The sequence below is a fragment of the Primulina eburnea genome, chromosome 18, assembly GCF_022965805.1.
Source record: "Primulina eburnea isolate SZY01 chromosome 18, ASM2296580v1, whole genome shotgun sequence".
Classification (NCBI taxonomy): domain Eukaryota; kingdom Viridiplantae; phylum Streptophyta; class Magnoliopsida; order Lamiales; family Gesneriaceae; genus Primulina; species Primulina eburnea.
Window position 1 is genome coordinate 32,217,262 of NC_133118.1, and position 22,410 is coordinate 32,239,671.

The 22,410-nt window shown below is 36.9% G+C and overlaps 8 protein-coding genes across 11 annotated transcripts; 2 read left to right on the top strand and 6 right to left on the bottom strand.

Moving 5' to 3' along the window:
• Window positions 1-260: 260 nt before the first annotated feature.
• On the bottom strand, window positions 261-4,999 carry LOC140819639 (26S proteasome regulatory subunit 8 homolog A-like). Its single transcript, XM_073179806.1, has 9 exons — window positions 4,677-4,999; window positions 3,848-3,945; window positions 2,985-3,209; window positions 2,327-2,389; window positions 2,088-2,251; window positions 1,799-1,955; window positions 1,604-1,702; window positions 1,147-1,257; window positions 261-551 (listed from the first exon to the last, which is right to left on the bottom strand). Exons 1-9 carry the CDS (start codon window positions 4,873-4,875, stop codon window positions 411-413), a joined length of 1,257 nt encoding a protein of 418 aa, XP_073035907.1. The 5' UTR covers window positions 4,876-4,999; the 3' UTR covers window positions 261-410.
• A 311-nt stretch (window positions 5,000-5,310) lies between these two features.
• Window positions 5,311-8,923, top strand: LOC140819561 (uncharacterized). Of its 2 annotated transcripts, none has more exons than XM_073179699.1 (8): window positions 5,311-5,416; window positions 5,527-6,018; window positions 6,104-6,239; window positions 6,488-6,569; window positions 7,168-7,343; window positions 7,646-7,783; window positions 7,908-8,047; window positions 8,342-8,923. In XM_073179699.1, the coding sequence occupies exons 2-8, from the start codon at window positions 5,901-5,903 to the stop codon at window positions 8,587-8,589; spliced, it is 1,038 nt and encodes a 345-aa protein (XP_073035800.1). In that variant the 5' UTR covers window positions 5,311-5,416; window positions 5,527-5,900; the 3' UTR covers window positions 8,590-8,923. The 2 variants fall into 2 exon arrangements, with proteins under 2 accessions (XP_073035800.1, XP_073035801.1); XM_073179700.1 differs by having other exon boundaries at window positions 5,380-5,453.
• A 635-nt stretch (window positions 8,924-9,558) lies between these two features.
• LOC140819786 (V-type proton ATPase subunit c''2-like) lies at window positions 9,559-12,065 on the bottom strand. Its single transcript, XM_073179995.1, has 4 exons — window positions 11,881-12,065; window positions 11,695-11,772; window positions 10,078-10,248; window positions 9,559-9,950 (listed from the first exon to the last, which is right to left on the bottom strand). Exons 1-4 carry the CDS (start codon window positions 11,991-11,993, stop codon window positions 9,782-9,784), a joined length of 531 nt encoding a protein of 176 aa, XP_073036096.1. The 5' UTR covers window positions 11,994-12,065; the 3' UTR covers window positions 9,559-9,781.
• A 368-nt stretch (window positions 12,066-12,433) lies between these two features.
• Window positions 12,434-14,610, top strand: LOC140820008 (uncharacterized). 3 transcript variants are annotated; one of them, XM_073180305.1, is made up of 4 exons: window positions 12,434-12,802; window positions 13,080-13,498; window positions 13,848-13,892; window positions 14,169-14,610. In XM_073180305.1, exons 2-4 carry the CDS (start codon window positions 13,455-13,457, stop codon window positions 14,527-14,529), a joined length of 450 nt encoding a protein of 149 aa, XP_073036406.1. In that variant the 5' UTR covers window positions 12,434-12,802; window positions 13,080-13,454; the 3' UTR covers window positions 14,530-14,610. The 3 variants fall into 3 exon arrangements, with proteins under 3 accessions (XP_073036406.1, XP_073036405.1, XP_073036407.1); XM_073180306.1 differs by having other exon boundaries at window positions 12,435-12,536; window positions 12,630-13,498; XM_073180304.1 differs by having other exon boundaries at window positions 12,434-13,498.
• Window positions 14,611-15,046: 436 nt separating this feature from the next.
• On the bottom strand, window positions 15,047-16,199 carry LOC140820223 (uncharacterized). The gene is made up of 2 exons (XM_073180560.1): window positions 15,814-16,199; window positions 15,047-15,739 (listed from the first exon to the last, which is right to left on the bottom strand). Exons 1-2 carry the CDS (start codon window positions 15,991-15,993, stop codon window positions 15,170-15,172), a joined length of 750 nt encoding a protein of 249 aa, XP_073036661.1. The 5' UTR covers window positions 15,994-16,199; the 3' UTR covers window positions 15,047-15,169.
• Window positions 16,200-16,380: 181 nt separating this feature from the next.
• Window positions 16,381-18,042, bottom strand: LOC140819921 (uncharacterized). The gene is made up of 3 exons (XM_073180197.1): window positions 17,321-18,042; window positions 17,005-17,229; window positions 16,381-16,883 (listed from the first exon to the last, which is right to left on the bottom strand). The coding sequence occupies exons 2-3, from the start codon at window positions 17,105-17,107 to the stop codon at window positions 16,441-16,443; spliced, it is 546 nt and encodes a 181-aa protein (XP_073036298.1). The 5' UTR covers window positions 17,108-17,229; window positions 17,321-18,042; the 3' UTR covers window positions 16,381-16,440.
• Window positions 17,134-17,743, bottom strand: LOC140819278 (uncharacterized). Its single transcript, XM_073179286.1, has 2 exons — window positions 17,321-17,743; window positions 17,134-17,229 (listed from the first exon to the last, which is right to left on the bottom strand). Exons 1-2 carry the CDS (start codon window positions 17,741-17,743, stop codon window positions 17,134-17,136), a joined length of 519 nt encoding a protein of 172 aa, XP_073035387.1.
• Window positions 18,043-19,066: 1,024 nt separating the features above from the next.
• On the bottom strand, window positions 19,067-20,416 carry LOC140819279 (gibberellin 3-beta-dioxygenase 1-like). Its single transcript, XM_073179287.1, has 2 exons — window positions 19,926-20,416; window positions 19,067-19,667 (listed from the first exon to the last, which is right to left on the bottom strand). The coding sequence occupies exons 1-2, from the start codon at window positions 20,414-20,416 to the stop codon at window positions 19,067-19,069; spliced, it is 1,092 nt and encodes a 363-aa protein (XP_073035388.1).
• Between the last annotated feature and the right edge of the window lie 1,994 nt (window positions 20,417-22,410).

Consider the following 22,410-nt stretch of genomic DNA (forward strand, 5'->3'; position numbering starts at 1 on the left):
TATCACCTGTTGTGTTCATGTGCTCAGTGCAAAAATTTAGATATTACGGATCCAAGAAATCTATCGAATAAAAATAGGGTTGTGAGGGTGATTTCTTGTATTGAGAGATGGGATTTATGTTTTGATCAAAAATAAAAAAAAAAATTTAAGCTTTTCTCAATTTGTGCTTTGGAAAGCTTGAGCCATTTTTATTGATCAGTCTCTAATATTTTGCAAAGCCAAAAAGGGGAATGGATGTTAAAAAAAAAGGAGATAGGGAGTGCTACAAATAGTAAGAAGATTCCTTATAATTTGCGAAATAAACATGTAGTTTGAGCTGATTAATAATATATGAATAAAAAATTTGTAAGCCCAAATCGAGAGCAGAAAAGTAGCAGTTTGCCAATCCGAGTGGTGATATATAACACAGTTTACTTCCAAAGCTTCCTCAAAGACATATTTTTGTCAGTCTCTTTCTTCATGACCTTGGCAACAGCCATTTCGAAGTCCTCTTGAGTTACATGGACCCTCCTCTCTCTCAAAGCAAACATCCCAGCTTCAGTGCAAACAGCCTGCAAAACAACACCATTACTACTTGCATAAGAGAGACGATATGTTGATGTTGCGACAATTAAGCAACATGACGGTGGCAGTAACAACCCAGAGCAGCTTTGAATTCTAATTTCGATGATGAGAAATTTACTGACATCCTTCGTATTCTGTTGCATCATTTCAAGTTCAAGGGTCACTTAATAGATCAGCATATGTCAAGAAGTGCAGCTAAAGTATACCCGTGATTCTATGTTTTTAGATAGTCAACAACTTGACAGGTACTCATCAAATACCTATCAATTTCGACACGGTTTTGCCTCGGCCAAAAGTAAATGATAGACCTACTCGCTCTTCCAATCCCACACAAATTCAGTATAATTATTACGTGCTGAGAAACGTTATTCCCCAAAATGAATCGCATCCCAGGCTTCCACGAATAAATAATGCATATTGAACTAAATCTGAGACCAATCATTGCTAGAAAGCATATAGGTAGATGACCTGATTGTTATTGGAAAAAATGACCATGGACAGGAACAGATGCGTTGCCAGTAAAAACATGACTTTCATAATATTGTGGCTGTTAACTAAAGTTCACAAAAAGTCATGAAATACCTTAAGTTCTGCACCAGACGCACCATTCATTTTCTCAGCAATCTTCTTCAGATCGATCCCTCGCATCATATTCATTTTCCTCGAGTGTATCTTCAAAATGTCAAACCGAGACTGAAAAGAATTTTCATGTTAGCCATGTGAAAGTCAACTAAGTGTAGTGCGGTCACGGAGGGTGGGTTTAAATATCTTGGATAGAAATAGAAAAGAGAAAAGGAGGGGCAATAAATTGTGATTGCTGTGATAATTAAATGTAATTTAAAAAGTAAAAGCAACGAAGGATAGGGAATATATAAGCAAAATATCTGAAGTGAAATCACTGGACAAAAGTAGCATGCCTCATCATTTATATTTGGTAACTCAATCCCGCTATCAAATTCATCAAAGCTAAGAGTATAAGGGAATGCCAGCAAGAGAGGAAAAGAAAAGAATTATCAAGAACGATAACTGGTATGCATACCTCTGCATTGGGATTTGGGAACTCAATTTTCCTATCAATTCTTCCAGGCCTAAGTAGAGCTTGGTCCAGGATGTCAATTCTATTGGTAGCCATCAATACCTGTATAGATATCATACATAAAACCACGATATTTTCACAGCAGAACCAAAAGGAAACAATAGCCAAGGTATAAAGTTGACAAGAACTTTAAGATACCTTAATCTTGTTAGATGCTTCAAAGCCATCAAGTTGATTGAGAAGCTCCAGCATAGTCCGCTGAACTTCACTATCCCCATTGCCACTTCCAGATTCCATACGTGAAGACCCTATGCTATCAATTTCGTCCATAAATATAATGGAAGGGGCATGCTCTCTGACAAAAAAATAAGAAAGAAAAAGAAAACCATAATCAGGCGCACAACATAGAAAAATTGAAAATAAACGTTATACTATTTGAATACGAAAACAAAATCATGCTTAAACAACAACATTAGATGAAACTAACCTGGCCATCACAAAAAGTTCTCTCACCATCCTGGAGCCTTCTCCTATATACTTCTGAACCAATTCTGACCCAGAAACTCGGATAAAAGTGCAGTCAGTATGATGAGCCACTGCCCTTGCAAGAAGAGTTTTACCTGTGCCAGGAGGCCCATATAGCAAGACTCCCTTCACATGAAAAAGATAACAAGTTCATGAATGCTTTCAAATGTCAAATAATGACTGCCACCAATTTCTCCGTACCTTTGGCTGAGCAATTCCAAGACTCTCAAACAGTTCAGGATGCTTGATAGGAAGTTCAATCACCTACTAAAAAAGATGCCATATTTTAAAATTGGTGTATTACGCAACACAAGCACCCAAAATCTGCTGAGAAAACTAAAAAAGGAAAATCCAATATATACCAGCTCTCAATTGTTAAGACCTAGTTTGATCATCAATAGCTACCATTTAATTTTAATAAGAGGTTCCTTAAAGACAATAAATAATAACCAAGGGTGTGCGCCATGCTCCATTCATAGCACCTTTAAGTTCCCTTACAATAAATAATCATTCTTCAACTCCCAATTCACACCATGAAGATTTTTGTCACCTTCAAAGGAATCTTAAATAATCATTAATGCAGTTCTTCCTAAGAAATGTATCAAAGCCAAAGACAATACACCACCTTAGCTTTATTGACTAGAAAGCTTGTAGAAACATAACACATAAACTAATACTTCTCATGGAGATGTCATTCATATGATTTGAATTTTGTGCATCAGAGATTAAAATGATGAAACCGAGAAATTCAAATGAACAAAAAGACAACCAAATCAAGATAGTAGCAATTTGAAAATGCATGTAAGCATATCCTCAACACAAAAAAAAAAAAACAAAACAAAAATTCCAAAATATGGACCTCCTTTATCTCTTTAATTTGCTGGTCAAGACCACCAATCATGTCATAAGTAGAGTCCGGAACCTTTTCAACTTTCATAAGGTTCACCAGTGGATCAACTTTACTTGGCAAAATCAAGTGGAGCACATAGCTATCATTACGTAAGGCGACCCTTGTTGATGGTGTAATCTTAGTGATGTCAATGCTCTTGTCAATGTCAACAACATACTTCCCCTCGGGATGAACCTAGACATAAATTAGAACAAAATGACAGAATATAATACCCAGTTTGGGAAATAAAGAAGACAGTGCATGGCACAACTTTATAACTAAATTTGTATATAGTGAAGTTATGCAGGACCAAAACTTATAGGAACAGAAGACGTGAACAAAATTCAATAACCGAAACGGAAAGTTAGTAATCTTCTATCCTTCATAAAGGTAACAAATAGATTACCTTCCTTCAACCTCAAGTGTCATAATGAGACCCCCAACCATTTCAAATTAAACCATATAAATTTGGATCCAATACTACGCGTTTAAGAAAAGATTTCAGATACTAAACCACCCCCCAAGAGAAAAAAAAACAAAAAAGAATAAAGAAGGGAGAGAAAGAGCTATAGCAATTTCCAAATCAGTAAGATACAAAGTTGAACAGCATTTTTTTGACAGGCTATCCAGTCTAAATGAGAAATGATAAATGCCTTTAGGATGAACAATGATGCAAAAAGGAAACCAGGAATCACCCCGTCATGTTCTCAGTTCACACTAAGTAAAAATATTAGAACTGGGGACAGCGAAATAAAAGGAGGAAAAGTTAAACTACAATAAAAAACCAATCACGCAACCAAAAGATGATGTTAACAGAATAAAATATCACAAACCTTGACAAGGACCTTTGACTTCCCCATGACTTTGACAACTTCGCCAACATAGGATCCAGGCTCCTGAAGGAGCTGCAACTCTTCCTTCAGTGACCGAACTGAATATCAAACGATTGGAACCAAAAAATGTTTAAAATCTGTCTCATAATCTTATTTTATCAGCTGCATGTTACTTTTATGAAACCCAGTCTTTGATTCAACATCAACTTAGGACATGAAGAACGATAGCATCTAACTATCAATTAAAAAATATATAGACACAAGAATATACTCACAGACATATACAGACCGAAGAAAGCTTCCACCAGTGGATTTATTACCATCTCATTATTCAGTATTAGAGTACGAGATGAATACCGAATACCTATTCCATTCATGAGTTGAGCAAAGTGTTAAAAATCTTCAATCATTTCAAAATTCCAGCTTGAGATGTTCATCTGACTCATCTTCAATTTTATTTAAAGATCCTTCCTATTCCTCGTTGACAAGGCCCGTGCCCTATGGAAACTGCTAGAATGTTTCACTTACCACCGCCCCATATCGACATGGGATGGAATCAATGGACATTCCAGTAGCCTTATCAATCAATGTGCATAAAACTGAGGTGAATAGACTTAGCTAAACAAAAGCACCTTCTCTAGAAAACAATATTAACAAGATGATGTCTAAAAGAGTCAACAATTCACGCATAAAATAACCAATAGAAACCCTATAAATCACTACGGAGTCATGGTACCATAAATTCACAAGTTTTCATGAAGTAAATAAAAGTTATTTCCAATTTATAGGGTTTTAGCAATAAACAGAACAATTAAAGCTCAAGTCAAACCTCGGGAATTAAGGTCGTTTCGCTGCGCTTCCAGGCGCTGGAGATCGTGGCCTTTTTGCCGAACAAGGAGCTGTATATCCTGTATACGTTGCTGATAGTACTGCCGAAGCCCCTCACCGCCACCAGGGCCACTAACGCCTTGCTGGTGGTTCAGCTTAGATTTATCCGCCGGCCGAGAACTTATCGCCGCCGTCGCCATTTTATGTGATAAACAACGGTTAATTGTTGGGATCGGAAAGGACGGAATTTGGTTTTTCTTTTTCTTCAAGCTAAATAAGTTCTCAGATCGCTTCCTCTGCACCTGGATTTTATAGCTTTTCTCGTTTTAATCGTTCAAATATAATAATATTTTCTCATATAACTAGTAAAAGATGCACATATGATGTATGTGTTATTATTATTTTAATTTGATTAAATAATATTAAATAATTAACACGAAATTATTTTCGATTTAGAAAAATTGTTCGATTTAAAAAGGAAATTTTATTTTGATTTTTTTATTTAAAATATGAAGTGACTTGAAAAGGTTTTAAGTATGGTAAAAAGGGTAATTATGGAATTAAATATTTTGGTGTCCTCAAAGAGGTAGTTATTCTAAAGCTCTCACACTTAATATAATAGTATAGAAGTATAGATATCATTATTATTTTATTATTAATAATTTTATTTATTAATTATTATTTTATTATAAATAAGAAGGGAATGTCCGAGTTTTTTCTTGCGCCTAGCCCTGTAGCACAGTTACGTTTGGGAGAAATTTCTCATTTCCATTGCTCGGTTCTTTCTACATTTTTTTTCCCTGAATTATTCTTGATTATGCCAAATTAATTGTTGATTTTGATCTTTGCAGGGTTAGGAGGTGTGGATCCGCGGAGAATTGTAAGCTTTTGGAATTATCCGAAGATTAGGGTTTCCCACCTGTGTATTACCGCCAATATACTTTATACTTATATAAGCTTATAGATTCTAGTTTCTACTGAAGAAGTTTCGACACTTTATTGAGTTTAGACTATAATTCTAATCGTTGCACCAAAATTAGAATAAGTTTCGTTCTTGTAATCTGAGTTTCTGACCATTTTTTACCTGGATTTTTTTTTTGTTTCGACTGTCAAAGTTAAGCCATTTTTGCAATTTGAGGCCTGGAAAGTGGTATCGATAATTTGTTTGTTATTTATATTTGGGAACGAAAGTCTGCTTTTGTACTTGCGTTTAAACTAGTTGAATATGGATAAGAAGAAGGTTGTAGCTCCACTGGTTTGCCACGGGCATTCGCGTCCAGTGGTTGATGTATTCTACAGCCCCATAACACCTGATGGTTTCTTTCTTGTGAGCGCGAGCAAGGGTAAGATTTTACATGCGATGGCTATTATTACTGTGACTAGATCTAAATCATACCAAGTTTCATGAGCATTGGTGGCTTTTTCCAGATTCGACTCCGATGTTGAGGAATGGGGAGACTGGAGATTGGATTGGCACCTTTCAAGGGCATAAAGGTGCAGTGTGGAGTTGTTGCTTAGATAAACCTGGATTGCGTGCTGCCTCTGCGTCAGCTGATTTTTCTGCGTAAGTGGCGAGTCATGAAGATTCTTGTCGCTTTTAGTAGCCAAAAATTATCAAGGCATTTCATAATAGGCATCCTCATTTAAATATAGATTTGGAACTATTCTATACTCAGGGTATCTTAAATCTCATTGCCTGATTGAATTAATTTAATTGTCTGCAGTAAACACATAGCTAATAGAGACTTATTCTGAAATATTTGACTTTATTAACATGCGAGATGGTTTTTTTTCTTATTTTATTGACTGCAGGAAATTATGGGATGCAATAACTGGGGATGAACTGCATTCATTTGAGCACAAGCACATTGTTCGTGCTTGTGCCTTCTCAGAGGTAAGCCAGATGTATTTTCAAATATCTCTATTAATTTTTTACCTATTCGTAGTTTGAGTGATTCTGGTGTAAATTATTTTCCATTTTTTGTACCTAATTTAAAAGATCAATGTTTCTAAATTTTTATAATTGCTGCTAACAATGCAGCAGTTTACATTTTCTGTGTCAATACCTGTTCAAAAAAGAAATATAATTGTAATGTGGCTATATGAGGGATTGGCTGCTTACCTCGACAGTATGTGCTATTTATTTTAAGTTTTGTCATCTATCAAAGTGATTTATGAACAATATCTTCATCCTTGTTCTTTAGTACGTGTCATTGGTTTGTCTTGGTCCTATACATGGACAAATGGTTTCCTTTTTAGTTTGAATCTCCAATCCTTTATCCATTTATCAGCTGAGAACACTTGTTTCACAGTTTGCAACATATGTAGATTTGACTCACAGAATGAAGAATTAATATGCTATAATGTGCCCAGGTATTAGGTGTCTGTTGCATTACTTAGGTCCTTGTTAGAATTTACTGTGCTGTGTCGGGCTTGGTGGTTATTTATAATTGCATTTTTGTCTATTTATACCAAGTTTGATTGAATTACAGGATACACGTCTTTTGCTAACTGGAGGGATGGAAAAAACTCTTCGCATATTCGATCTAAATCGGCCTGATGGACTTCCGCGGGAAATCGAAAAATCTCCTGGTTCTGTCAGGACTCTTTCTTGGCTCCACAGTGATCAAACGATCCTAGGTTCCTGTACTGAAGTGGGAGGGGTGAGGTACGTAATAATCTGATAATTTTGAAGGTGGTCGTGGCCTCTTTAATATGTTAATTGATTATAGAATAAGTGCACTCTATAAATAGCTCAAAATTGAACAGGATGAAAGTGCTGCTGTTTTGCTTCGATGTCTTTAACAGTCAGATCATTGAGTAATATTTTTTTGTTGCAGTTACCTAAGATATTAGATATTTCATCACTACAAAAATCATTTGAATCCTTTTGTCCTTCAATGTGCATTAGGCTAGTAATATACTGATGTCAGTCTAATCCAAGTCTTTCTTATTCGATGATAACACTAGGCTGTGGGATGTGAGAACTGGTGCGATTGTTCGAACTCTTGAAACCAAGTCCTCGGTAACCAGCGCTGAAGTGAGTCAAGATGGCCGCTATATAACAACTGCAGATGGGTCAACGGTCAAGTTTTGGGATGCAAATCAGTATGTCTCCCGTTTTCTGTCTCTACTTCTTGGATGCATCAATCTTATCCTGTTTCAATATGCACTGATGAATTTACACAAACCGGTTTTGTTACCAATGGTCCAATTTTTTTTCTTTTAACAGCTTTGGATTGGTAAAGAGCTATGATATGCCCTGCATTGCGGAATCAGCTTCATTGGAACCAAAGTATGGTAGCAAGTTCATTGTAGGCGGAGAAGACATGTGGATTCATGTTTTCGATTTTCACACAGGAGTAGAAGTTGGTAAGTACTTGTTATGGATTGTTTTAAAAAAATTCTATTGCTAAATATAAAAATTAGCTCTTCATTATGATAGAATTTCTTATTTGCTTGTGGGGTCCTTCTACATGTTCCTTTTCATGCCTTTTCGAAGTGTCCAAATTTCAATTCATTTCTGAAGTATCTTTTTCCTACCCTATTCAGAATTTTTGTCGATGTTCATAGAAGAATGATACATGTTCTATTTAGTCATTTTTTTAGTACAGATTTCATTTGTCTGTGTACCGAGCCAACGTTTTTAAATCTTGTGGTACACAGGATGCAACAAGGGACACCATGGTCCAGTTCATTGTGTGCGTTTCTCTCCTGGAGGTGAATCTTATGCCTCTGGATCTGAAGATGGTACTATCAGAATATGGCAGACTGGTCCATTGGGTGACAATGAGAAAGATATTCCTGTAGACAGCGAGCTTGTTCACCGGTTTGAGGATGCACATATCGCCAGAGAAGAGAGAAGAGATGCAAGCGAGAACTCTATCAATGAAAAGACACTGGATGCTAAGTAGTTTATATGTAATGTTTGTGTGCGTCTCAGTGTCTGCATGTCTCGTCTTATGGTTTGCCTGTTTGGGAGTTGTCAGTGTGGGGGCTTGAACGTGCGATGATTAGTAAGCTTTTACACATCTTTGGCCAACTTTTTACGCACCCTCGCGCACACCACATACACATATATACGACTATACACGTATATTTACTTGTGGTACAAAGGCATTTTGATGAGTTCTTATACTAAAATAAGGAACATTTACGGATTTAGAATGCATGAGTTTCACTTTGTATCAATTATGTACACTCGGAGAAACTCCCAAGAATTACGTGAAGCAGCTACTTTTTATCCCCTTTTGCGAGTCGAGAGGCCTTATTTGTGAATATATCATACTACGAACTTGTTGATTGAAGGGTCCAATAAACGATTTTAAATTTTGACAAATGGTGTGCTTGGGTTGAAGTTTACGCTACTTCGCATCTTTACTCTAATTTTAAACGTAAATTAGGATTCAGTTCTTTGTCGTAGAACTCATTTTCAAAACGTATGTTTTTCATTTAAAAAATCCAAATATTATGATTATATGTTCCTAACATGAATTCATTGATACAATTAATTGGTAGAAATGTCATATATCTATGGTTGTAAGTTGAGTATTATAAATAGAGCTGTCGAAATGAGTTAGGTCTGACCAGTCTTGTGGTTGGTTGTTGCGTGTTATGGGTCGCTGCCAAATTACACAAAAATAAGGAGTCTTACTCCTTAACCCAGATTTTTGTGGAAATGTATGTCTTAAGACACAAGCATGATTCCTTTATAAAAATGTGAATCTAAACCAAAATAATCTCACAAAAACCAGAACCATAAATGTTCCAATTTCAGATCCAAATCAAAAACCGAACATTCACAAAATTATAACCAGAATTAGAAAAATAATCTTAAATTTCGATATATGTATATATATACACACACACACACAGATCAAACAAGCTGGGAAATCGTGGGTAAAACTTATTCAACAGAAGTAAATTACAAGCAGAGCATTATAACCAAAGATTTTTTGTTTTCTCGTCTCGTTTTACCCCCAAAATTTCATCGCTTAACATTGCACGGGAGCAAAAAGATAATAAATACAAAGGCTGATAATGAAAAAAATTGTAAAACATGACTAGCACACAACACTAGTGAACACTATAGTGAGAAAAAAGAGATCATGCCTTGGATGGCCATGTTGCTTGAGCTGACATGATGATGCCTACAATGACACCGAACAATCCAAGTGCACTGCCAAATATCTCGATAACAAGGATTTTAACAAAAAGCGACGAGTTTTGGGCATCAGATAACGCACAGCTGCTTCCTATGATTCCGACACATAGCCTTTGCAAAAGCCAAAAAAGAACATATGAATTTAAATAAATTGGTGGATACTCTTTTAAACAAAGTGTCAAGTCTATTAACTGCCCCTGACATAAAGCATAACTCATAAGAGGAGAGTGAGTCTCACCCACAAACAAGGTTTGCAAAACCGACGATTATTCCAGATGCAAATATGGCATAACCAGCTCTGAGGGACTCTGGTTCGTAAATACTGGAAGAAGGTACACTCTCCAGCTTTGTTTGAAGAATTATAGCCACAATAACTCCATATATGGCGACAGCCTCACAGAAAATAACACTGAATGAATGGTTCATGTTTAGAAGACTCCACAGTAATCATCGATAAGTTAAAAAAGTAACATATTTCAAGCTAAAGCCTTCATGTGAATCATGACGAGGAATAGATACACATTGCTGCAACTCAACTATGCTGCTACAGTAAAAAACGAATAAAAAACTTTACCAGCAAAAATGCAAGCTTTTAATGATGGGACTGTTGGTTTGCTCCATATTAGTTTCTTAACAGCAACAAATTCTGGGTAAAAATTCTAACATAAAATTACCAAGGACTTGGGGGCTTCTTGACAAAATTTCCTTAGCAATCACAGATGTGACAAAAACCTTACTTTTGATATCAAATTTTGGTAGTCAATCATCTAACATGCAGATGAATCTCCCGCTGTTCCTTATATTATATTATTGGTAAAACAATTCAAATACATCTCTTCAAAACCCTTGATTCCGTCAACACATAAGTTTGACACCACCAAAAAAGACTAAACATACATTGGAATTCAACTCTCCCAATGGCTCTGGACATCATCAGCATATATTATATATACCGAGAATTCATGGATCCAGAAATTATATTTAAAAAATCCTGAAAAAATGCATAAAATATACTTGATCCCTTATCCTAGAGAGTTTAAGCATACAGCTACAAATCTCCAGATAATTTAATAGTAAATTCCAATTTTGTCAATAAAACTTGCATGGCTAAGCAGTCAAAACTCTGAGATTGTTTTAATAATATTGTGGATGTTTTACACTCAAAGAGAAGGACAATGAACATCATCCCCAAACAAAGAGAAGGAGAAAGAGAGATGATGACGCTCATAACAGTGATGAGCATTCAAGTTCCATCACTTCTCTTAACTCAATACTTCTGAAGACTCAAGTATAAGACTTGAATATAATGATTCACTTCCCATCCAATTTGAAAAGAGTCAATATGAATAGACATGAAATTTTACGTAAATTGGAAAAGTAAAAAGTCGTGGCTCAAACATATTGGTCGTGCATCCACTTTTGAACAAGGGTATCTTTTGCCAAATAGCAAATAAAGTATTATTCTGGGAATCCTAAAAAATTGAAAGGCTGTCGAATATAGTTTCCAGCCAATCACGGAGCTCTTTGAATCTTGTAATAGTGTTATTGCCAGCAGTTAGTAGTTTCTGGCTTTCTGCTATTTACCTTTCGTTAGTCCAAAATTTCTAACAATGAATTTAGAATAAAACCTGGTCGAACCGAGCAATACTGCAAGGCATGACTTCTGATTTTAACAATACAGATAATATATACACAAATGGATGGCAAGTACATTCAGCAAAACTGCAGCAATTCAATTCGGATAAGATGCATCGAACTAACATCGAATAAGTAAACAAGAGCACTGGAGACAAGAAATTAAACTCATCCGTTATACACTATAACGAAATTAGCACAACAATCATGTAGGAAATACCTGATCAGGTTTTTGGAAGTAATGCGAGGGGCTTTGATGGCAGCGCCTATTAAGCTGCTCCCGGTTATATATATTCCCCTGGATATTTCAACAATTCAAATACGTAAGTAGGGGTAAAACTGAAGAATAAAACTCAAATTAGGCAAGTTTATACAAGCAAGATCTCGTAAGGAAATAAGAACATACCAGGCGGCGCCGAGGACTGAAACACCGATTGAGATGGCTATTCCGACGGCGGAGAAGGTGTACGGAGAGATCTGAACCAAAGCTCGTGACCATGAGCTCGATGACGCCACCATCGTGCTATACAGTTTCTCTCTCTCTCTCTGGGGTGAGATCAGGAAGAAAAATATCAGTGGATAGACGAACGAGGGAGAGAGCACCATGAATTTGGGTGGGCCGATTAATGGGCCTGTCTATTATTTGGGCTGCTTGGGACTGTATCCAAGACTACGTTTGATACGAGTGATTGATGATATAAGTGAATGAATAGTAATCAAAGAGATTAAAGAATGAAAGATATGGATTAATAATATGGTCGGATAAATAACATGGTGTTTGGTGTGAATTTTGAATGGAGGATTATGTCTTCACAATTCAATGTAATGACCTAAATACCCTCAGTTCTAATTAAAATAATTTTGTAATTTTTTTTACATATAATTAAATAATTAACTTTTCAATATATATTCACTGAATTTAATATAAATGGAAATCGTAAAAATTGTGAGGCACCAGAATTTCTTCGTCAACCCAGGTCCCAACCCTAACCTCCTCCGTTGCTGTGGGAATCTCATACCGATTTCTGATTTGGTCATCGTTGCCTCAGAAAATTGGGTGTAGTGAGGACCACATAATTGGTGAATATCTTGCATAGTAAGTTTTACAAATTTTTTGTGCATACCTCCATTTAATTTACCTTCCATCAATTACAGGTCCCATACGATTTGGGGTTATCTTTTGTTGTCGAACGGACTCGTTGCTGTGAATCGTATTCTTTATTTTACTGCGTCGGCGATTCCAAAGTTCTGAACGTCTTGGTCTGTATTCGAACTCACGTCCGTCAAGAATAACTGCTACTTGTAAACCATATTTAATCGACGAGATGGTGATGTCTTCTAATTCTCTTTTGTTGGAGATTCTTTAGTACATATGTTTTACATCTTTGGATTCGCTGTTGACAGTTTTTATTTATTTTCTTTTATGTTTTCCGTCTTGTTTCTCTATTATTTTTGGTTCGTTACTCTGACCTTGTAACCAGTCGACCGCCTTGGTTGGATTCCATTAATTGTTATGATTAACAGTCTGTGGTTTTGTGTGTGTATTTTTTGTTGACTGATATATTAACTGTTCTCGGCTTTGTGCCGAAACATCTTTGAATGCAGCCTAAAACCTACGTTGTTTTTGTTGGAAGAAAATCTGGTGTGTATGACAAGTGGTCTGAAGAAAACGCTGAAGTTTATAGATTTCCTGGTGCTTGTTTCAAAGGGTACGAGAGTAGGAAAGAGGCCGAGGAAGCATTTGCTAGTTATTTGAGAACAAAGCCTGTTCGAAATTCATGCTCGCAGCCTAATTTCTCCCCTTGTAACCCCAATCATAGTGGTGACAATGAGAGTAAGACTTGTAACAAAGTAGGTGATTTACTCAAAGCTATAACAGAGTTAACTCGTGAAAATCGCAATCTTGCGAAGAGAATGGAGAAGAACTCCCAAGAGATAGCTCTGATGTTGGAGCAAATGGAACTTACGGAGGAGTAAAAGATGACATGTGATTCTGAATTTTCCTTGTCTGTTACTGTGTGCACGTAAGTATTTTTGGTACATATTTTCTTATTTTCTTCAATGTCTGAATTACATATTTTGTGTAAACATAATGTTTAAGGGGGCGTTCATTTTGATGTTGTGTGCTGACATTCACTTGATTTGAGTGTGTACTTTGTTCATGGTTCTACAAACATATCACTGATCATCGTATTGGTATGTCCATATCACTGTGTACTTCAGTTTGTGTTGTATTCCTTCCTTCGTATTGGTATGTCCATGAATCTGTTCTTGCCCTACTGTTTGATTGAAAATTATACTACAACCTTCTAATTACTTGTTATCAAAATTCGATAATACATCATTTTAAATTATTTCACGAGTTCAATGCAGGTTAGTGTTGAAAGTGTATATATTAAATCATGTGTGTGGCAAAAGGTATAGCACAATGTACACTTTGACCGAGGATACATTTATGGTTGATTTTTAAATATTACTATTAAATGTAAATCTTTTACCAAGTTATTTATGGCAAATATCTACCACCCTGAGACCCTGCAGCCGATTTTGATTTGCATATCTTTTTTCTAGGTGAGCTACGTGTCTGTGGAATTGATTGAGCAGGTTGAAAGATTGTTAATTAGTAGAAGTAGTTGGGTGAGATATGTTACATTAAATGTGTTTCCTTATATACCTCTTCTTACTGATCATCAGATATACATACTATCCACACTTGTTTGTATGCCTGTGCACTTCCGAAAACATGTCTGTTACTTTTAACTTTGGTTCTGAAATTACTGTCACAAGCCCCTACGTTGTACCGATTATTGATCTTTGTTCCGACGACGAGACCAAAACTACTCAGAAAGTTGAGAAGACTGAAGTGAAATGGCAAGGTGTTGACGTGCTTGAACCTGTCTCTGATTTCCTTGGCAAGAGGAAGAAACTGAAGCTACGTCACCCAACAACGGAGCGACAGTCGGTTTTCAAAGAAGAAGATGACACCGCCAAAGTCGAAGGTCATCGTGTCAACAAAGGTGAAAATTGGAAGAAAAAAATGGCCGGCCCTGGCTAATCGGCGTTGCTCGTAATTGACCTGACCAATGACTGAAGTGTGTAGCAGGTTTAACAGTAGAAGAATTTGGTTCTTTCCCACCCTTTTGAATCCGTAATGTAGTGCTATCCTTTTTGACGCCATGTTAGTAGATTAGGCAAATTGGTAGTACTATCTCCAATTGTGAGGAAGAGCTGACTTCGTAACAACATCTGTAAATTGACGTTGGAAATGAATCAGAATGTAATGTTTGTAGCGTAAAATTGCCTTACATATATCTCTGCATTTGTAGTTCTTTTTTTGTCAAAAGTCTTAATAGCACAAACTTCAGCAAACAATTGTTTTTTGCAGCATTGTATGTCATGTACACGTTAGCGTTACTGCTGCGGATAATACAAACGTATATAACAAATTCATTACATTCCAATTCGATTAACAAAATTCACCACAACTGCATCATTTTGTCTGACAACGTCGAACCACATATACAACTTCTTACAGCAGCAAAATGTACTAACGCATGACACATATTAAATTGAACAAAAGACATACCCAAAACACCTACTGGTAGAACGGCCTTAATAAATACTGAAAGCTTACGGGTGGTACATGGACGATTAACAGTGAGTAAACTTCGCAAAGAACACATCTTCTCCACACATTAATTTCCGGACAAAAGCCTATTCACCAAACAAACCTTGCCGCGATCACCTAATCTTTGAAACAAAGCTAAGTCGTTGTGGTTGTTAAACAACAACTTAGCAGCAAGCACTTGCTCGTCCTCTGAAAGATGAGTCATCCCGTCCAACGCACGCAACACCTCATCCTGTGCATCTGAAAGCTTGTCCTCTGAACCAACCTTGTTGATCAAATCTGTCATAGTGGTTCTCGTTATGTCAGCAAGGTTTTTGATGGCTTCAACTATGCTCTGCTCGACGTCACTATCTTTCTTCCTTTTCTTACTCTTCGAAGTTAGCAGATCCTTGGGTTTTGATGACGGCGTATTCGTCTCAGATTTAGAGTCTTCAGCATCGTCAACTGTGTTAAATGCAAGTGTTTCGGGAAGCCACGGAGCAGTAGGTACTTCATTATCTATGCTGAGGACCTCATGAAGTGCACTCTCGAAATTGGTTGTGCGCTCACCTGTAGCACGATCATTTCCAAATATCTCACACCAGTCATGGTAATGTGTCCACTGCTTGTGTCTCATTGAACGTAGCGTTGGTTCGGTCTACGATAAAACCAAGAAGTAAACAAGAGAATTCAATAGCGTAATGAATATTACATAAACAGTCAAAACAATACCTTCACAATTGCCTCCGACGTCTCGTCTGTCACATCGATTGTGTTATTACAATCATTCCACCCCACACCACTTTTGCTTAGTAAGGTAATTAAAGCACTATATGTTTTCTTCCACACGTGGATCTTCGAGTTGATATGTGGATTCCCACGTAAACTATTCCCGGGGATAGATTCATGCATTGCATTCTCCAACAGATTCAAATATCCAGCCTTAAATCCATTTCCACTTTTTCATCCCTTCGTTATGACATCTTTCAGAGCTTGGATTAGAACTTCTTCTTCTCGAACATTCCAACTAGGTCGTGTCTTGTCTTGTTGTTTGCTCCGACCGACAACGCTCGCAGAGGATGCTCCACTATCCATAGACAGTCAAGTGTCTTGTTTCGCTGCCGCTGTAGCAAAAAACAAGTAAATGTCATCATTGTCAAATTGCGTGTCCAAGAAAAGACAGACGGATATAGGAAGCAAATGTTAGTGTCAAAGCTGTATGGAACCATTTTATCAGAAGCCAACATTGGATGCAGAAAAGTGAATAATGTCAGAAACTTTGAACATTCATCACAACAGAAAACAATACAAAGAAAATCAAAGTGCAGTAGCGGTTTATTGAAATGAAATACAAGCTAGTTAATTGTTCATGTTCCACATCGCCATTGCAAACTCGTCTCTCCAAGCATCCCACCCTATCGAAGACTCCAAACTGGTAATGTAAGCAGATTGTGTGTCATTAAACGGGCTCCCACCATACTCTGCTACGTTGTCCATTGGATCTTCATCCATTTGACTTCGTATGAAATTGTGTAATAGAATGCAAGCTAAAATTATATGATTCTGAACTTTTATTGGGTAAAACGAAGGACTTCGAAGGATGACCCATCTTTTTTTTAACAAACCAAATGCTCTTTCAATTACGTTCCGAGCTTGGGAGTGTCTCCAATTGAACAACTCTTTGTAATCTTGTTGGCCGCAAGCACGATTGCCCCAAGCATCACGATGATACCTAACACGGCGATAAGGAGTCAAGAAACCCTCAACATTTGCATATCCATTATCACATAGATAATAACAACCTGCGTGATGGTAAAACAAAATTAATTAATAGTTTGACAAATCTTTGTAACCTACTTATTAGTTCGCACTATCGATACAAAACGAACAAGGAAATTGAATCTTCAGAAATAGCGACAAAACCTCGTGGAACTCTCAACGAATCATCCCTGCTTAGCGCATCTCGTAAAACGCGAGCATCTGCCGCGGAACCCTCCCAGCCCGTCAGAGCGTAGATGAAATTCATATTGCGGTCACATACAGCCAACACATTCACCGCAACAGTACCTTTTCGATTTCTGTATCTTGCTTTATCTCGACAAGGGACATTACACTGATATGGGTTCCATCCAATGCGCCGAGGCAACCCTGTAAGCAAAGTGCAAATAAACTTTATGTCAGGGAAACAAATAATAAGGAAACAAAACTTTGGACAATAAATATCCCAATGAAGTATTACCTTAAAATAACTCCATGTTTCATTTCTACAATCTTCATCGACAGGAGCTGGCTTCACAAGGAGTAGTGGATGTAACTTTAGCAACGCTTTAAGAACAACATGAAAATGAACACTAACTGTCTGTCCACTACGTATGTAATCATGCCCAGCAACACGATTCTTTTTATGATGCGCCAATATAGACAAGAACATTGCCACTTTCTCTTCGACTCGTACGTACCTTGATTCAGTTAACCCTCCGACGTTTTTTAGCAAATAACATAGTCTTGCAAACGCGCTTCGATTCATTCTTAAGTTAGTCACACATTGGATATCTCCGACTTCAATAATTCTATGCAAATTGCTCAATCGAGCATTCACTCTGCCGATCATGCTGTACGAAGCAGCTTGTCTTCGACGGACACGACGGGTAATTGACACCATTCGTGCATGCTCTCGTATTAGGAGACATATCATCAACAAAGATCGACAGAACATATTGTAGTCCAGCACAAGGATTACAAGTTTTCTACGGTGCTCCATGTTGTGATTAAAGTGAATATAAAACTGGAAATTTATGTCTCGTTAACAAAAAAAATGACAAGAACATTGTAAAATGACAAATGTGATTTATATACGCGATTAAAGCACATGAAAGTTAACAAAAATACACAATGGGAAATTGTATTCAAAATGTCGCTTCTGTACAGTTCCACACATTTGTTGGCAAGCCATGTGAATTGCAAAATATTATTTTACTTTACAAAAGTAGTCTTACCTACAACCAAATAGGTACAGATTGTTAAAGAGAACCAACAAAATTACTTTCTTTCACTTTACTAAACAAATCTCAGAAACGGTGTTTCAAAAATTTTGGGGAAAATTGACTGGTAACCCAACCTCACTTCCGTTGCGTAGCTCAAGGTTACACTTACTTACTTAAATAAGGACATGAGACGAAATTTCAGCATCAAGCATTAAAAGTTAACCAAGAAGAAGCGGGAAAACTAAGTCATCGACAGAAAAAACCCGTACAACAGTTACCTACACGCACAGATGCTTCCAGAAGTGCAACAGAAGACAGAAAAGTATGTCACCCAAAGAGTTTCGAAACCTGAGAGGGAGTAAGAGAGACAGACATTGAAGAGAGATGAGAAGAACTTGGCTTTTTGAGTTGGAGAGATGAAAGGGTAAATTGGGAACGGGACGCATAAATATCAATTACTGTTCACTTCAGGATTCACTATACCACCAAAACGTTGGGACACATTTCTCTTGTTTTCACTCTCGAACAGTGTTTTAATCACGGGCCTGAAGATATCAAATGTAACCTAAAAAACGAGTCAAACAACGGCTAATATGTGGTGAGTTCCTTTATCCTCCCATAATCCATCCTACCAAACGTAGCATAAAAAGCTAGCATGCGACCCGTGATCTACGAGCTCGAAAATTCCCGTACATATAAAGATAAATTGATATTTAATTATTTATAAATAGTAAATAATAAATTTTTTGAAATATGAAAGGAGTATTTATGTTCACTAAAATAATTATTTTAAGTATTTGATAAATTATTATTTAGTATATATTAACCATTTTAAATATTTTTAAGCTTAAATAAATAGTCATGAATATTTTAATTAAAAATATGACACATTAATTTTTACTATATTTTTTATTACAATACAATAAAAATTTCAAGTAGAAAAAGATTCAAATAATATTCAGTAAAAAAATCAAAAATATAGGCCAATTTTTTTACAGGAATCAGTTCATGACCGTTGATGGGTCGAAAAGCCGTAAAGATGTAAGGGCCTTGTCGAAAAGCCTAGACTTGATGCCAAGATACTCGCTCCATGTGATGGGCCTGTAAAGTTGGGGGTGGAACTTGTCAACTAGATTCTTAAATGGGCCAACTTTGACACTTGATGGGGGCCCAAAAAAGTAGGCCACCGATAACCGGTGCTGGGTCCGGTTCACGACAGCCCGATGCAGCACACTCGGGTACAACCCATTTGACAGAATTTGCATGAGGTCACCTACGTGGACCACGAAGGCTCCCGGGTGGGGTGGGATCGTGATCCAACTCGAGCCACCCTCCCGGATCATTTGTAAACCGCTTGTGTTGCTTTGGTGTATAATGCTGAGGATGGTGGAGTCCGTGTGGGCCGCCAAGCCCATGGCACGGTCTGGATCCGGGCATGCTGGGTATGAGTTCAGTTGTAAGATGTCGTTTCCACCTTCCACCTCTCCTTTTGGGTCGGCCCATTTGACATCGTCTTGGGTTATGCCCAACGACCCGAGCATAAGCCACATGAGGCGATGCGCTAGGTTTTTCATCTCTTTTTTGCATTCTTCTATTGTATCACTGGAAATTTGAGAGAAGAAATATGACTCAAATTACCCTTGTAGGCAGTGGCGGAGCCACATACATATAAGCCCGGGTGGCTAATTTTTTTTTAAAAAAAATTATATGTAAATTTTGTATAATTTTGAAATAACATGATATTAACCCGAGTAGATAAATTTAAAATATTAAAAGATTCTAAATTTACACTCGGCCACTGCTTGTACCTGCATGGAGGATTACATATCTCAAATTATAGAATAATAATACAGCACATACCAAAACTTGTGATAGTCGCTTGGCCAAAGTTGGCGCGCATGTTCGATCGTTGAGCCAGCAATGGTGAACCCTTCAGACCACATACACTTAGGAAAGAAACAAGAAATACGCACCACCCCGTATCCCGATACGCCGTTCGGGAGCCGCGCGGCCTTAAGCTTCTGATACATCGGCAAAGAGAAAAGCCTTTTCCCCGCCATTTCAACCTCATCGATCAAATTCCTTGAGATATTGTGGTTTATAACTTGGAACACACCCCATCTCTTGCATGCATGGCCGATGAGCTCGGTGGCATTTTCGTCGTGTAGGTCGATGACCGGGACTGCTTCAGGATCACACGTGCCACCTCCGTAGGTAGGGTAGTGGTCGAGGCCTTGGGGTGTCCATGCATGGGAGTCGGGTAGCTCGTTGAGCGAGCTAAAATCCAGGATTTTGTGTTGAAGATTGAGGGAGTGTGCGCTAAATACATCCGCAAGTCCTTTAGAAGGCATAGTTTCTCTTCGTTGGAAAGTCGAATTGTTTGTAATTATTATATGTAGGAGAAAGAATTGATTATTGCGTTGGTGTCTATGGTGTTTATATCGAGAAGGTCTATGTACTTCTATAGGTAAAATCTAAGGATGGATTTGGAAATTTTTTTTTTTTTGTGTCTATCTATATATAAATTAAGAGTAAGTCTCATGTTATCGTCTCACGGATCCTAAATATTCACAATAAAATAACACTATTAGCATAAAAAGTAATACTTTTTCGTGGATGACCTAAATAAGATATTCGTCTCACAATTACGACCCGTGAGACCGTCTCACACAAGTTTTTGTCATAAATTAATTAGGATTGAATTGGATTTTGAATATTTTTTTTAAATTAATACCTCATATAAGAGAGACGGAGCCAAATGGAGGCCGTGAATTCGATGGCCCCCTCGATTTTGTATTGTTATAAAATAATATGTTAAATATAATTATTTTAATAATAGTACATATAATGAGAGGATGAAAATGCGAAAGGTGAAAGGACCATATTGTCCTTTACGGAAAGGTAGACTGATAGGCTCCAGAAAACAAAGGCAAGCGAGGCAATGGGAAAGGGGCCTCTCGTACGTATATGTGCCTTTGTATTGTCTGCTTACTATGCATGATGAAAAGACCAATTTGTCACTGCCATTTTGGAATACTATACTTCTCCTGAATTTGGGAGAATCCTGGCACGAGATGGTCAACGACTCTATGCTCCTCTCTATCTAATTAATTGACATTTGTCTCTTCTTTTTATTATTTTTAAAAATTTTCCTTTTTCTTATTTTTTTTATGTTTATCGATTAAAAAAAATAAAAAATTTGCACAGAAAAGAGTATTCGCTCTGACTTGTGGAGCGACGAACCCACTTTGTGTAATTATTATTTCATATTCGTCATCGCCTCACGAAAAATATATAAGTCTAGTTACAAGAGATCATATACTATATAAGTAGGAGAACCAATGGAAATGCATGATCACTTGTAAAGTAGCTTAGGCAGAGGGGGAAAGTGGAAATGACCATATGCAAACGAAAGACATATCAGTTCACGAAAATGACAAAGTAGAAATATGGACAAATTGACCAAATTTTGACTTTGTGTACCTTGGACAACACCTAAGGTCACTCAACTCTCCGGTTGAGGATCCACACATTCACAATTCACCGACGGTTGAGTATATATTTTTATCAGTTCACGACGTAGTTTACAAGTTATTATGATCGAAATTTATTCAGTGTGCACTAAAGAGTAGTTGTTGCAGTTTTCATAGTTAAAAAAAACACTAATATATTAAATAACTATCAATCGATAGCAATATTAATTAATACTAAAACTTTTGTTGGACCATCTCACGAGTCAATTATGTAAAATAGATCACCGACCCGACACGACCTGACCCAACCCATGAAAATTATTATTTTTTGTTTCATGCATAAACTTGATCATCGATCTGTCTCACAGATATGAATATGTGACACTTTCTCACGGGAAACCTACTCAATTGTACAATAATCTAACACATTTTTTTTATTTAACAATAGGCCATGTTTTATATGTGGAGAATTTCGTGAAAGTTAGATACATAGGTGAATTTGTCTGTACATGAACTCATTTCCAAGAGATCAACAGAAAATAACAAAAAATGAAATGGGATGTTTTACAAATCATTGAATATTGATGAAAAAATATCAGAAAGTAATGGGTAGCCATCCTGAATTGCCCATGCATGTGCTTATGGAAATATTATGACCTGGCGACAAAATCAGGGCAGGATATATATAATTTCAACCGTTGAGCTTCGTCCATATTTATTAGATGTGACGAAGTATATTCAAATTATACATCTGATAGATGAGTGACACATTTTTGATGGACATATAACATATAAAACTGTGTGTGTATACATACATATATATATATATATATAATGGTAAAAACTTGTGTGAGACGGTCTCACGGGTCGTA